Below are 16,129 nucleotides of genomic sequence, written 5' to 3' on the forward strand. Positions count from 1 at the left end.
TGGCTGCAACCTGTAGACTCATGGGCTGGCTGCAACCTGTAGACGACTCATGGGCTGGCTGCAACCTGTAGACGACTCATGGGGCTGGCTGCAACCTGTAGACGACTCATGGGCTGGCTGCAACCTGTAGACGACTCATGGGCTGGCTGCAACCTGTAGACGACTCATGGGCTGGCTGCAACCTGTAGACGACTCATGGGCTGGCTGCAACCTGTAGACGACTCATGGGCTGGCTGCAACCTGTAGACTATGTTTTTGAAACACTTCGAGCAACTCAAGTGAGGTACGTAGGGAGAAGTCATTACATAGGCTGGTGAGGAGCAGACAGAGACATGTTCTGTGCAATTATTAAATGATGAATATAACAAAAATGCTTTCAAAATCATTAATTGGTTGCATTTTATTATTTGTGTTCCTATAATGGACATCAGTTATTTCAATAAGAACAGCATTATTGAATTTAAGAGGTTTATTCGAATCAAATCAAATTTTATTAGTCACATACGCTGAATACAACAGGTGTAGTAGACCTTTCAGTGAAATGCTTACTGACGAGCCCTTAACCAACAATGCAGTTTAATAAATAAAAAAAAACTGCTTGTTGTAGGTACGTTTAATAAAGATTTTGCCCAAAAAAGTTAAGAATATTGCTCAAAATGAAGCAACATAGATAATGGTGACGAAAAGGCACAGTAGGTTGGCAAACAGCAAAATGATTCAAATATTCCATGTTCTCTCTCTCAAAACATACAGGACATCATCTAACTTTAAAACACAGACAGTATAAAGAAATGCATTGAATTCACTTCTCTAAATAGAGTTATGATGTGTAGGCTACTCTACATTCTGTACATTTGAACTCAAAACAATATATTATTTTGTATTCTTTAGTATTGTATTGTATAGTATTGGTTTATATTGTATTATATTGCAATGTATTGTACGTTAATTAACTCTAGACACTCTTAGCAGGACGTGGCATCACCAGTTTCAGCCCAATATCGATGACGCAGGACGGCATGTAAGAGAGGGGGATCCATCCGAATTTAGCATCCCAGCCTGCACTGTAGCGGGTACGGGGGTAGGCAGACGTCAAGGCATGCTCCATGCAGTTAGTCACTTTACTCAGGTCCGAGTCACACACTGCGTTCATGATCAACCGTTGGATCTGGATGTCTGGATAGGTTGGGGGGGAACATGTGATATTGTTAAAACTGTTAAGATGTTGTACAGGAAATTATATAGGACTGAAGGAGAGGGGATGAGAGAGGAGGGAGGAGGGAGGAAAGGAAAGGTGATGGGAGGGGAGGGGAAAAGAAGAGAAAAGAAGAAAAGAGAGGAGAGGAGAGGAGAGGAGAGGACAGGAGAGGAGAGGAGAGGAGAGGAGAGGAAAGGAAAGGAGAGGTGAGGAAAGGAGGAAAGGAGGAGAGGAGAGGAGAGGAGAGGGGAGAGGAGAGGAGAGGGGAGAGGAGAGGTGAGGAAAGGAGGAGAGGAGAGGAGAGGAGAGGAGAGGAGGAGAGGAGAGGAGAGGTGAGGTGAGGAAATGAGGAGAGGTGAGGTGAGGAAAGGAGAGGTGAGGTGAGGAAAGGAGAGGAGAGGAGAGGAGAGGAGAGGTGAGGAAAGAAGAGGTGAGGAAAGGAGAGGTGAGGTGAGGAGAGGAGAGGAGAGGAGAGGAGAGGAGAGGAGAGGAAAGGAGAGGTGAGGAAAGGAGAGGTGAGGAAAGGAGGAGAGGAGAGGTGAGGAAAGGAGAGGTGAGGAAAGGAGAGGAGAGGGGAGGAGAGGAGAGGAGAGGGGAGGAGAGGAGAGGGGAGGAGAGGAGAGGAGAGGAGAGGGGAGAGGAGAGGAGAGGTGAGGAGAGGAGAGGAGAGGAGAGGAGGAGAGGAGAGGTGAGGAAAGGAGAGATGAGGAAAGGAGAGGTGAGGTGAGGAAAGGAGAGAAGAGGAGGGTAGAGGAGAGGACAGGAGAGGAGAGGTGAGGAAAGGAGAGGTGAGGAAAGGAGAGGTGAGGTGAGGAAAGGAGAGGTGAGGAGAGGAGAGGAGAGAAGAGGAGGGTAGAGGAGAGGACAGGAGAGGAGAGGAGTTGAACATGGACACACAGGGTTCTGTCCCAGAACTTGTATAAAGCCTCGTTATTGTTATTTTATTGTGTTACTATTTATTTCATTTTTTTTTCATTCAAAAAATGTTCTTAGCTAATTTCGCTACTTTTTAAAGGCTTCATACATAAGCATTTCACAGTAAAGTCTACACCTGTTGTATTTGGTGCATGTGACAAATAAAATTGGATTTGTACATCAAGCTGTGTCATGCTACAGAAAGAGCCAATAGGCTCCAGCCCAATGGACTGTTCTGGCTCAGACAAGGCTACAGGATAACAGAAAGGGGTTTTCTAGGAAAGTTACCAGATCATCTCATTGGCCCCTCAAACAAGATTAGAGATTTTAACCCTGTGTGTGACAGGACACTGGTTTAACCTAAATTCTCATCCGATGGATAACTTCTTGCTACTGCTGCTACTACTACTACTACTACCACTACTACATACGGATGCTGCTACTACTACTACTACTACTACTACTGCTACTACTACTACTACTAATACTGCTACTACTACTAATACTGCTACTACTACTACTGCTACTACTACTACTACTGCAACTACTTCTACTGCTACTACTACTGCTACTACTACTACTACTGCTACTGCTACAACTACTTCTACTGCTACTACTACTGCCTCTACTACTACTACTACTGCTACTACTACTGCTACTGCTACTTCTACTACTGCTACTTCTACTACTGCTACTACTACAACTACTTCTACTGCTACTACTACTGCTACTACTACTACTACTGCTACTGCTACAACTACTTCTACTGCTACTACTACTGCCTCTACTACTACTACTACTGCTACTACTACTACTACTGCTACTACTACTGCTACTGCTACTTCTACTACTGCTACTTCTACTACTGCTACTACTACAACTACTTCTACTGCTACTACTACTACTACTTCTACTGCTACTACTACAACTACTTCTACTGCTACTACTACTGCTACTACTACTACTACTGATGCTGCTACTACTACTACTGCTACTACTACTGCTACTACTACTGCTACTACTACTACTACTACTTCTACTGCTACTTCTACTGCTACTTCTACTACTGCTACTACTACTACTGCTACTACTACTACTACTACTACTACTGCTACTTCTACTACTGCTACTACTACTTCTACTGCTACTTCTACTGCTACTACTACTGATGCTGCTGCTACTAGTACTACTACTACTACTACTACTAATACTGCTACTGCTACTACTACTGCTACTACTATTACTACTAATACTGCTACTACTACTACTACTACTTCTACTGCTACTGCTACTGCTACTACTATTGCTACTACTACTACTGCTACTGCTACTGCTACTACTTCTACTGCTACTACTACTACTACTACTGCTACTACTACTACTACTACTGCTACTGCTACTACTACTACTGCTACTACTACTACTACTGCTACTGCTACTACTACTACTACTGCTACTACTACTACTACTACTGCTACTGCTACTGCTACTACTATTGCTACTGCTACTACTACTACTACTACTGCTACTACTACTACTGCTACTACTACTACTACTACTGCTACTGCTACTGCTACTGCTACTACTACTACTGCTACTGCTACTGCTACTACTACTACTACTGCTACTACTACTACTACTACTACTACTGCTACTGCTACTGCTACTACTATTGCTACTGCTACTACTACTACTGCTACTACTACTACTACTACTGCTACTACTACTACTACTGCTACTGCTACTACTACTACTACTGCTACTACTACTTCTACTGCTACTACTACTACTACTGCTACAACTACTTCTACTGCTACTACTACTACTACTGCTGCTACTACTACTACTACTGCTATTACTTACACTTATCCAGGTATTTGTCTCCATAGCTGGCCTTTACTTCAGGTGTGAGCTGGTTCCACAGGCGATGCAGCTCACTCTCGATGGGGTCCAGACTGGTTACAGCTGTCTTAAAGAACCCGGGTTCAATGATGCACACCTTGATCCCAAAGTAGTGGATATCCCTCCTTAAAAGAAAAGGTCAATTGACAAATGGGGGTAAGGTCGATGAAAAAAGGTAGACAGCAAGTTCTGACATGCATTCTCTAAAAACACACTCAGTTCATGTATCTCAATAGAAACACTATCTATAGTTTAAAGTATAAGGACTTGATGACAGTAAAGTGAAAGACTGTAGATGAAAATATACTGGGGAACTTCTATGCAGTCAGAGGCAGGTCATTACCACAATGAGGGTTTATTGTATTGAACTTTGTGACTTGCCTACTGTAGATGTGTTGTAGTCACAGTACCTGGTGTATTTACACTAGGAACCAAACATAAGCAAACAGCCCGCAACAGGGAGGGACTACCTGAACTTGACCAATAAGAAAATGTTTTCATTGCAGTAATGAATACACCCCAAGACTATTGGACTCTTGGAAAATAAGCCCCCTAAATGTGGGCTAAAAGGGATGCAATACAAAACAACAGACTAACAGCAGTAACCTACCTGAGGCAGTCTGAGAAAGACTCCACAGCAAACTTAGAGATGCAGTATCCACCACCGTTAGCTGCCACTCTACCCAGTACTGATGCTACGTTGACAATCCTCCCCCGGGCCTCTTTGATGAGGGGCAGGAAGGTGAGGGTCATCTCTATCACCCCCGTCATGTTGACCTTCAGGGTACTGGTATAGTCCTCCAACCTCATCCACTCTGAGGGACCCATGGGCAGGGAGCGCCCCGCATTGTTCACGATGCCCCACAGTCCTGGTGGGAGAGAGAGACAGAGAGAGAGAGAGAGAGAGAGAGAGGGTGGAGGGAGAGAGAGAGAGGTGGAGGGAGAGAGAGAGAGAGAGATGGAGGAGAGAGAGAGGGGTGGAGAGAGAGAGAGGTGGAGGGAGAGAGAGAGAGGTGGAGGGAGAGAGAGAAAGAGAGAGGTGGAGGGAGAGAGAGAGAGAGAGAGAGACAGAGAGAGGTGGAGGGAGAGAGAGAGATGTGGAGGGAGAGAGAGAGAGAGGTGGAGGGAGAGAGAGAGAGAGAGAGAGGTGGAGGGAGAGAGAAAGAGAGAGAGAGAGGTGGAGGGAGAGAGAGAGAGAGATGTGGAGGGAGAGAGAGAGAGACAGAGACAGAGTGAGAGAGAGAGAGGTGGAGGGAGAGAGAGAGAGAGAGAGAGAGAGAGAGAGAAAGAGGACAAGCAATTAAGTCAGAGATATTCTGTACCTTTGATTCCAATGTGTATTTCAAGTAAAGTGCTTCTGATTTGTTTGCCACAACCGCTGTTTGAGTAAAGACTAGGCCCATCATGTGCTTTTCTTGACTCTGACCAGGCCAGGATAGGTTACCAGAGTTTTTATTAACCAGGAACATAGTCAGGAAAAAACCCACTCCAAATGGTCTCTCACCGTTATCTTCAACTTCCTGCTTGGTGTACTCCATGGCTTTCTGTATACTTCCGGTGCTCGTCACGTCTAGGAGAACCGTCTTCAGGTACGGCCCAGTCGCCCTCTTCAGATCATCAGCCCCTTTCTCTGTCAGACACCCAGCTATCACCCTGAACCCCCGCCGGTCCAGCCTCTTACAGAGCAAGTTCCCAAAGCCAGAGTCACACCCCGTTACAAACACATACTTCTCCTTGATATCCTCGATCTCCAGACTGTCTCTGTACAGCCAGCCTAGCGTCCACAGAACCACGAAGGTACCCACGCCGTACAGCCATAGATTATCCCTGCTGGGGGGAAAGGAGAGCACAGTGAGGGTGGTAGGTAGGGTGAAATATGACGCTGATAGAATTTTAGTTCAATGTTGTTGTTTTTTTGCCAGATGGGATTATTTATTTTTTTATCCCACCAGACAAAGACCTGACATTAACATCAATTGAGTTTTCAACAAACTTGAAACAAACCAAACCTTGAAGTCCCTGAATCGTCGTTGGCTTGTGCTGGATATCTAGGTTAGAACGAGACAGAAAATTGTGCATGTCGACGGACGTTTTTTTTGTTGTTGCAAATTCAACAAAACAAATCCATTGATGTTCAATGTCAGGTATGTTGAAATATGACATTGACAGAATGTCATGCCAATATTTTGTCATTATTATGACATTGATAGAAAAGTGAAAGGGTGTTTTCGTGCAGATTCACATAGGATTATTTCTAAAGAACATTATAAGAGTTAAATGGACACACTAGATCTCACCCTAAATACTGGTACACAGAATCCATATCCACGATGAGTTCCGAGAAGGGATTTTATGGAGGTGTAGAAAAATGTATCCCTGTGATGCCTGGACAAAACACAAATTACAAATGTTATCAACACTACCTGAGCAAGACCTATTCGGTGCAAACATGTTGCAGTATGTGTCCTGCTGTAACTTTATCTGCTGATCAGCTGCTACCTCTGTATATATTTTTGTAAGTAGTTCACCGGGACAAAGTAAATGAGACAAAAAGGAATTTTAAGTAAGTAAAGTTGGTAGAGTGTTCATTGTAAGATACAGCAAGATACAGGCCTCAGTGAAAAGACTCAACCCCAAAACACCACCCAATGAAAGGACTCAACCCCAAAACACCACCCAGTGAAATGACTCAACCTCAAAACACCATTCAGTGAAAAGATTCAACCTCAAAACACCATCCAGTGAAATGACTCAACCCCAAAACACCACCCAGTGAAATGACTCAACCCCAAAACACCATCCAGTGAAATGACTCAACCCCAAAACACCACCCAGTGAAATGACTCAACCCCAAAACACCACCCAGTGAAATGACTCAACCCCAAAACACCACCCAGTGAAATGACTCAACCCCAAAACACCATCCAGTGAAAAGATTCAACCTCAAAACACCATCCAGTGAAATGACTCAACCCCAAAACACCACCCAGTGAAAAGATTCAACCTCAAAACACCATCCAGTGAAAGGACTCAACCTCAAAACACCATCCAGTGAAAGGACTCAACCCCAAAACACCACGCAGTGAAATGACTCAACCTCAAAACACCATGCAGTGAAAGTCCAAAAATAACAATTCTCAATTCTGTGGGGTCTACTTTATAGGGTATTCTATTGTGACAAGGATGAAATGAATCTGAAGTCTTAAAACACGTGTTTTGGGGATTTCCAGTGAGGTATTTAGAGAATGACATGCATAACGTGGGCAGCTGGTTTCGTCAGAGCACATGAGGAATCTTGGGATAAAGCTCTTAAAGATCTTATGAAACACAGAGGCATTGGGACGAGGATAGGGGTTTAGGGCAGGGCCTTGATTTGGTATGTAGCAACAACAAAAAACAATGTCTCTGTTCAAGACTCTCAGTAAGACTCTCATCGCTCCAAACGTATTAGCTTCCCTGCAGGCTTATTAGGCTTGGGGTGGAATAGATTAGGACATCCTGGAAATCACACTGGAGAAAGGGACACATACTGTATGTAAGCAAGGTGCACGGACCAACGATGGTGTTGGGAAACAGGAACAAATTAATACACCAGTAGGAATAACACTTGTAGGACTAGATATTGCCTGGCACAACGGTAACTATGTTAGCCATAAAATCACAAATTAAAAGTACATCATATAGACTAACCTATTTCAATCATCACTTTCCTTTTCACTTCTCTATATGTGATGGTTAGAGGACAGTAACTAGTTAGAGGACAGTAACTAGTTAGAGGACAGTAACTAGTGTGGTGGTTAGAGGACAGTAACTAGTGTGGTGGTTAGAGGACAGTAACTAGTTAGAGGACAGTAACTAGTGTGGTGGTTAGAGGACAGTAACTAGTTAGAGGACAGTAACTAGTTAGAGGACAGTAACTAGTGTGGTGGTTAGAGGACAGTAACTAGTTAAAGGACAGTAACTAGTTAGAGGACAGTAACTAGTTAGAGGACAGTAACTAGTGTGATGGTTAGAGGACAGTAACTAGTTAAAGGACAGTAACTAGTTAGAGGACAGTAACTAGTGTGATGGTTAGAGGACAGTAACTAGTTAGAGGACAGTAACTAGTGTGGTGGTTAGAGGACAGTAACTAGTTAGAGGACAGTAACTAGTTAGAGGACAGTAACTAGTGTGGTGGTTAGAGGACAGTAACTAGTTAAAGGACAGTAACTAGTTAGAGGACAGTAACTAGTTAGAGGACAGTAACTAGTGTGGTGGTTAGAGGACAGTAACTAGTGTGATGGTTAGAGGACAGTAACTAGTGTGGTGGTTAGAGGACAGTAACTAGTTAGAGGACAGTAACTAGTGTGATGGTTAGAGGACAGTAACTAGTTAGAGGACAGTAACTAGTGTGATGGTTAGAGGACAGTAACTAGTGTGATGGTTAGAGGACAGTAACTAGTTAGAGGACAGTAACTAGTGTGGTGGTTAGAGGACAGTAACTAGTTAGAGGACAGTAACTAGTGTGGTGGTTAGAGGACAGTAACTAGTTAGAGGACAGTAACTAGTTAGAGGACAGTAACTAGTGTGGTGGTTAGAGGACAGTAACTAGTTAGAGGACAGTAACTAGTTAGAGGACAGTAACTAGTGTGATGGTTAGAGGACAGTAACTAGTGTGATGGTTAGAGGACAGTAACTAGTTAGAGGACAGTAACTAGTTAGAGGACAGTAACTAGTGTGGTGGTTAGAGGACAGTAACTAGTTAGAGGACAGTAACTAGTGTGGTGGTTAGAGGACAGTAACTAGTGTGGTGGTTAGAGGACAGTAACTAGTTAGAGGACAGTAACTAGTGTGGTGGTTAGAGGACAGTAACTAGTTAGAGGACAGTAACTAGTGTGATGGTTAGAGGACAGTAACTAGTGTGATGGTTAGAGGACAGTAACTAGTTAGAGGACAGTAACTAGTGTGGTGGTTAGAGGACAGTAACTAGTGTGGTGGTTAGAGGACAGTAACTAGTGTGGTGGTTAGAGGACAGTAACTAGTTAGAGGACAGTAACTAGTGAGAGGACAGTAACTAGTTAGAGGACAGTAACTAGTGTGATGGTTAGAGGACAGTAACTAGTGTGGTGGTTAGAGGACAGTAACTAGTTAGAGGACAGTAACTAGTGTGGTGGTTAGAGGACAGTAACTAGTTAGAGGACAGTAACTAGTGTGATGGTTAGAGGACAGTAACTAGTTAGAGGACAGTAACTAGTGTGATGGTTAGAGGACAGTAACTAGTTAGAGGACAGTAACTAGTTAGAGGACAGTAACTAGTGTGGTGGTTAGAGGACAGTAACTAGTTAGAGGACAGTAACTAGTTAGAGGACAGTAACTAGTTAGAGGACAGTAACTAGTGTGGTAGTTAGAGGACAGTAACTAGTTAGAGGACAGTAACTAGTTAGAGGACATTAACTAGTGTGGTGGTTAGAGGACAGTAACTAGTTAGAGGACAGTAACTAGTGTGATGGTTAGAGGACAGTAACTAGTTAGAGGACAGTAACTAGTTAGAGGACAGTAACTAGTGTGGTGGTTAGAGGACAGTAACTAGTGTGATGGTTAGAGGACAGTAACTAGTTAGAGGACAGTAACTAGTTAGAGGACAGTAACTAGTGTGGTGGTTAGAGGACAGTAACTAGTTAGAGGACAGTAACTAGTTAGAGGACAGTAACTAGTGTGGTGGTTAGAGGACAGTAACTAGTTAGAGGACAGTAACTAGTGAGAGGACAGTAACTAGTGTGGTGGTTAGAGGACAGTAACTAGTTAGAGGACAGTAACTAGTTAGAGGACAGTAACTAGTGTGGTGGTTAGAGGACAGTAACTAGTTAGAGGACAGTAACTAGTTAGAGGACAGTAACTAGTGTGGTGGTTAGAGGACAGTAACTAGTTAGAGGACAGTAACTAGTGTGATGGTTAGAGGACAGTAACTAGTGTGATGGTTAGAGGACAGTAACTAGTTAGAGGACAGTAACTAGTGTGGTGGTTAGAGGACAGTAACTAGTTAGAGGACAGTAACTAGTGTGATGGTTAGAGGACAGTAACTAGTGTGATGGTTAGAGGACAGTAACTAGTTAGAGGACAGTAACTAGTGTGATGGTTAGAGGACAGTAACTAGTGTGGTGGTTAGAGGACAGTAACTAGTTAGAGGACAGTAACTAGTGTGGTGGTTAGAGGACAGTAACTAGTTAGAGGACAGTAACTAGTTAGAGGACAGTAACTAGTGTGATGGTTAGAGGACAGTAACTAGTTAGAGGACAGTAACTAGTTAGAGGACAGTAACTAGTGTGATGGTTAGAGGACAGTAACTAGTTAGAGGACAGTAACTAGTGTGGTGGTTAGAGGACAGTAACTAGTGTGGTGGTTAGAGGACAGTAACTAGTGAGAGGACAGTAACTAGTTAGAGGACATTAACTAGTGTGGTGGTTAGAGGACAGTAACTAGTTAGAGGACAGTAACTAGTTAGAGGACAGTAACTAGTGAGAGGACAGTAACTAGTGTGGTGGTTAGAGGACAGTAACTAGTGAGAGGACAGTAACTAGTTAGAGGACATTAACTAGTGTGGTGGTTAGAGGACAGTAACTAGTTAGAGGACAGTAACTAGTGTGATGGTTAGAGGACAGTAACTAGTTAGAGGACAGTAACTAGTGTGGTGGTTAGAGGACAGTAACTAGTTAGAGGACAGTAACTAGTGTGATGGTTAGAGGACAGTAACTAGTGTGATGGTTAGAGGACAGTAACTAGTTAGAGGACAGTAACTAGTTAGAGGACAGTAACTAGTTAGAGGACAGTAACTAGTGTGGTGGTTAGAGGACAGTAACTAGTTAGAGGACAGTAACTAGTTAGAGGACAGTAACTAGTGTGGTGGTTAGAGGACAGTAACTAGTTAGAGGACAGTAACTAGTTAGAGGACAGTAACTAGTGTGGTGGTTAGAGGACAGTAACTAGTTAGAGGACAGTAACTAGTTAGAGGACAGTAACTAGTGTGGTGGTTAGAGGACAGTAACTAGTTAGAGGACAGTAACTAGTGAGAGGACAGTAACTAGTGTGGTGGTTAGAGGACAGTAACTAGTGTGGTGGTTAGAGGACAGTAACTAGTTAGAGGACAGTAACTAGTGAGAGGACAGTAACTAGTGTGATGGTTAGAGGACAGTAACTAGTGTGGTGGTTAGAGGACAGTAACTAGTGTGATGGTTAGAGGACAGTAACTAGTGTGGTGGTTAGAGGACAGTAACTAGTGTGGTGGTTAGAGGACAGTAACTAGTTAGAGGACATTAACTAGTGTGGTGGTTAGAGGACAGTAACTAGTTAGAGGACAGTAACTAGTTAGAGGACAGTAACTAGTGTGGTGGTTAGAGGACAGTAACTAGTGTGATGGTTAGAGGACAGTAACTAGTTAGAGGACAGTAACTAGTTAGAGGACAGTAACTAGTGTGGTGGTTAGAGGACAGTAACTAGTTAGAGGACAGTAACTAGTTAGAGGACAGTAACTAGTGTGGTGGTTAGAGGACAGTAACTAGTTAGAGGACAGTAACTAGTGAGAGGACAGTAACTAGTGTGGTGGTTAGAGGACAGTAACTAGTTAGAGGACAGTAACTAGTTAGAGGACAGTAACTAGTGTGGTGGTTAGAGGACAGTAACTAGTTAGAGGACAGTAACTAGTTAGAGGACAGTAACTAGTTAGAGGACAGTAACTAGTGTGATGGTTAGAGGACAGTAACTAGTTAGAGGACAGTAACTAGTGTGGTGGTTAGAGGACAGTAACTAGTTAGAGGACAGTAACTAGTGTGGTGGTTAGAGGACAGTAACTAGTTAGAGGACAGTAACTAGTTAGAGGACAGTAACTAGTGTGGTGGTTAGAGGACAGTAACTAGTGTGGTGGTTAGAGGACAGTAACTAGTTAGAGGACAGTAACTAGTTAGAGGACAGTAACTAGTGAGAGGACAGTAACTAGTGAGAGGACAGTAACTAGTGTGGTGGTTAGAGGACAGTAACTAGTTAGAGGACAGTAACTAGTTAGAGGACAGTAACTAGTTAGAGGACAGTAACTAGTTAGAGGACAGTAACTAGTTAGAGGACAGTAACTAGTTAGAGGACAGTAACTAGTGTGGTGGTTAGAGGACAGTAACTAGTTAGAGGACAGTAACTAGTTAGAGGACAGTAACCAGTGTGGTGGTTAGAGGACAGTAACTAGTTAGAGGACAGTAACTAGTGTGATGGTTAGAGGACAGTAACTAGTGTGGTGGTTAGAGGACAGTAACTAGTTAGAGGACAGTAACTAGTGTGGTGGTTAGAGGACAGTAACTAGTTAGAGGACATTAACTAGTGTGGTGGTTAGAGGACAGTAACTAGTTAGAGGACAGTAACTAGTGTGGTGGTTAGAGGACAGTAACTAGTTAGAGGACAGTAACTAGTGTGGTGGTTAGAGGACAGTAACTAGTTAGAGGACATTAACTAGTGTGGTGGTTAGAGGACAGTAACTAGTTAGAGGACAGTAACTAGTGTGGTGGTTAGAGGACAGTAACTAGTGTGGTGGTTAGAGGACAGTAACTAGTTAGAGGACAGTAACTAGTTAGAGGACAGTAACTAGTGTGGTGGTTAGAGGACAGTAACTAGTTAGAGGACAGTAACTAGTGTGGTGGTTAGAGGACAGTAACTGGTTAGAGGACAGTAACTAGTGTGATGGTTAGAGGACAGTAACTAGTTAGAGGACAGTAACTAGTTAGAGGACAGTAACTAGTGTGGTGGTTAGAGGACAGTAACTAGTTAGAGGACAGTAACTGGTTAGAGGACAGTAACTAGTGTGATGGTTAGAGGACAGTAACTAGTTAGAGGACAGTAACTAGTTAGAGGACAGTAACTAGTTAGAGGACAGTAACTAGTGTGGTGGTTAGAGGACAGTAACTAGTTAGAGGACAGTAACTAGTTAGAGGACAGTAACTAGTGTGGTGGTTAGAGGACAGTAACTAGTTAGAGGACAGTAACTAGTGAGAGGACAGTAACTAGTGTGGTGGTTAGAGGACAGTAACTAGTTAGAGGACAGTAACTAGTTAGAGGACAGTAACTAGTGAGAGGACAGTAACTAGTGAGAGGACAGTAACTAGTGTGGTGGTTAGAGGACAGTAACTAGTTAGAGGACAGTAACTAGTTAGAGGACAGTAACTAGTGTGGTGGTTAGAGGACAGTAACTAGTTAGAGGACAGTAACTAGTTAGAGGACAGTAACTAGTGAGAGGACAGTAACTAGTGTGGTGGTTAGAGGACAGTAACTAGTGAGAGGACAGTAACTAGTGTGGTGGTTAGAGGACAGTAACTAGTTAGAGGACAGTAACTAGTTAGAGGACAGTAACTAGTTAGAGGACAGTAACTAGTTAGAGGACAGTAACTAGTTAGAGGACAGTAACTAGTTAGAGGACAGTAACTAGTGTGGTGGTTAGAGGACAGTAACTAGTTAGAGGACAGTAACTAGTTAGAGGACAGTAACTAGTTAGAGGACAGTAACTAGTTAGAGGACAGTAACTAGTTAGAGGACAGTAACTAGTGAGAGGACAGTAACTAGTGTGGTGGTTAGAGGACAGTAACTCATGTGCATCTCTTTGTTAGAAGGGGAAATAAAGGACATAAAGCTGAGCACATGAAACTGTCCTCATTCACTCTTGTCCTTCATCTACATGATCCTTTCCCCTCGGGATAATAACATACAAATCTGTACAAAGGCTTAGTAAACTCGGAGCATTTTGTATAATATGACGTAATACATTTATAAAAAATAATTTAAAAATAAAACACAATTGACTTCATGTCATGCACCAGAACCAGCTATGCCACCCAGTAAATATCGAATTATATTTTTAAGTTTAAATTACTGGGTACCACTTTACATTAATCACTTAAAAAAAATGTACTCAATACAATATTTATGTTTAACTATTCAGTTTTAATTATCTGATGATTGTTCAACTTAAAAAGCCAACCTACCTTTTCCCTGTAATTAAAATGCCAACTTACCTGGTATCGGTGGTTCACTGGTCCACCGGTCTGCCTCTTCACTCTCTGACAGTAACAATTTGGTCCCCGCAGCCAGTAGCATGTATTGTGTCACTGTGAGTGACTGGCAGAGAAAGGGCTTTATCCCTCTAGTTGATCCTTTAAGACAATCTGCAATTTGTAATCTGAAAGCTGTGTGTACGAGGGAGTGTGTGTGTGTGTGTGGGGGGGGGGGGGTATTTGTGAGTGTGTATACATGGAGTGTGTGTGTGGGGGGGTTTATTTGTGAGTGTGTATACATGGAGTGTGTGTGGGGGGGGGGTTATTTGTGAGTGTGTATATATGGAGTGTGTGTGTGTGGGGGTTTATTTGTGAGTGTGTATACATGGAGTGTGTGTGGGGGGGGGTTTATTTGTGAGTGTGTATACATGGAGTGTGTGTGTGGGGGGGTTTATTTGTGAGTGTGTATACATGGAGTGTGTGTGTGGGGGGGTTTATTTGTGAGTGTGTATACATGGAGTGTGTGTGTGTGGGGGTTTATTTGTGAGTGTGTATACATGGAGTGTGTGTGTGTGGGGGTTTATTTGTGAGTGTGTATACATGGAGTGTGTGTGTGTGGGGGTTTATTTGTGAGTGTGTATACATGGAGTGTGTGTGTGGGGGGGTTTATTTGTGAGTGTGTATACATGGAGTGTGTGTGTGGGGGTTTATTTGTGAGTGTGTATACATGGAGTGTGTGGGGGGGGTTTATTTGTGAGTGTGTATACATGGAGTGTGTGTGTGGGGGGGTTTATTTGTGAGTGTGTATACATGGAGTGTGTGGGTTGGGAGTAAAGGGAGGTGGACAAGAAGGGCAGTGGGTAGCCTAGTGGTTAGAGAGGCGGGTAGCCTAGTGGTTAGAGAGGCAGGTAGCCTAGTGGTTAGAGAGGCAGGTAGCCTAGTGGTTAGAGAGGAAGGTAGCCTAGTGGTTAGAGAGGCAGGTAGCCTAGTGGTTAGAGAGGCAGGTAGCCTAGTGGTTAGAGAGGCAGGTAGCCTAGTGGTTAGAGAGGCAGGTAGCCTAGTGGTTAGAGCGGCAGGTGGCCTAGTGGTTAGAGCGGCAGGTGGCCTAGTGGTTAGAGAGGCAGGTAGCCTGGTGGTTAGAGCGGCAGGTAGCCTAGTGGTTAGAGAGGCAGGTAGTCTAGTGGTTAGAGAGGCAGGTAGCCTAGTGGTTAGAGCGGCAGGTAGACTAGTGGTTAGAGCGGCAGGTAGCCTAGTGGTTAGAGAGGCAGGTAGCCTAGTGGTTAGAGCGGCAGGTAGCCTAGTGGTTAGAGCGGCAGGTAGCCTAGTGGTTAGAGAGGCAGGTAGCCTAGTGGTTAGAGAGGCAGGTAGACTAGTGGTTAGAGAGGCAGGTAGTCTAGTGGTTAGAGAGGCAGGTAGCCTAGTGGTTAGAGAGGCAGGTAGCCTAGTGGTTAGAGAGGCAGGTAGCCTAGTGGTTAGAGAGGCAGGTAGCCTAGTGGTTAGAGAGGCAGGTAGACTAGTGGTTAGAGAGGCAGGTAGTCTAGTGGTTAGAGAGGCAGGTAGCCTAGTGGTTAGAGAGGCAGGTAGCCTAGTGGTTAGAGAGGCAGGTAGCCTAGTGGTTAGAGAGGCAGGTAGTCTAGTGGTTAGAGAGGTGGGTAGCCTAGTGGTTAGAGAGGCAGGTAGCCTAGTGGTTAGAGCGATAGGTAGCCTAGTGGTTAGAGAGGCAGGTAGTCTAGTGGTTAGAGAGGCAGGTAGTCTAGTGGTTAGAGAGGCAGGTAGTCTAGTGGTTAGAGGTGGGTAGTCTAGTGGTTAGAGAGGCAGGTAGTCTAGTGGTTAGAGAGGCAGGTAGTCTAGTGGTTAGAGGTGGGTAGTCTAGTGGTTAGAGAGGCAGGTAGTCTAGTGGTTAGAGAGGCAGGTAGCCTAGTGGTTAGAGAGGCAGGTAGTCTAGTGGTTAGAGAGGCAGGTAGCCTAGTGGTTAGAGAGGCAGGTAGCCTAGTGGTTAGAGAGGCAGGTAGCCTAGTGGTTAGAGAGGCAGGTAGCCTAGTGGTTAGAGAGGCAGGTAGCCTAGTGGTTAGAGCGGCAGGTAGCCTAGTGGTTAGAGAGGCAGGTAGTCTAG

At 43.9% G+C, this 16,129-nt stretch overlaps 1 protein-coding gene across 4 annotated transcripts; it reads right to left on the minus strand.

Annotated features, from left to right (window-relative positions):
- Nucleotides 1-388: 388 nt before the first annotated feature.
- On the minus strand, nt 389-14,216 carry LOC115207307 (retinol dehydrogenase 7-like). Of its 4 annotated transcripts, none has more exons than XM_029774297.1 (7): nt 14,038-14,216; nt 6,313-6,400; nt 6,025-6,063; nt 5,520-5,842; nt 4,626-4,884; nt 3,977-4,140; nt 389-1,176 (listed from the first exon to the last, which is right to left on the minus strand). In XM_029774297.1, exons 2-7 carry the CDS (start codon nt 6,336-6,338, stop codon nt 956-958), a joined length of 1,032 nt encoding a protein of 343 aa, XP_029630157.1. In that variant the 5' UTR covers nt 6,339-6,400; nt 14,038-14,216; the 3' UTR covers nt 389-955. The 4 variants fall into 4 exon arrangements, with proteins under 4 accessions (XP_029630157.1, XP_029630156.1, XP_029630158.1 ...); XM_029774296.1 differs by having other exon boundaries at nt 5,520-5,845; XM_029774298.1 differs by lacking the exon at nt 6,025-6,063 and having other exon boundaries at nt 5,520-5,845.
- Between the last annotated feature and the right edge of the window lie 1,913 nt (nt 14,217-16,129).

Source organism: Salmo trutta, chromosome 14 (assembly GCF_901001165.1).
Source record: "Salmo trutta chromosome 14, fSalTru1.1, whole genome shotgun sequence".
NCBI classification, from domain to species: Eukaryota; Metazoa; Chordata; class Actinopteri; order Salmoniformes; family Salmonidae; genus Salmo; species Salmo trutta.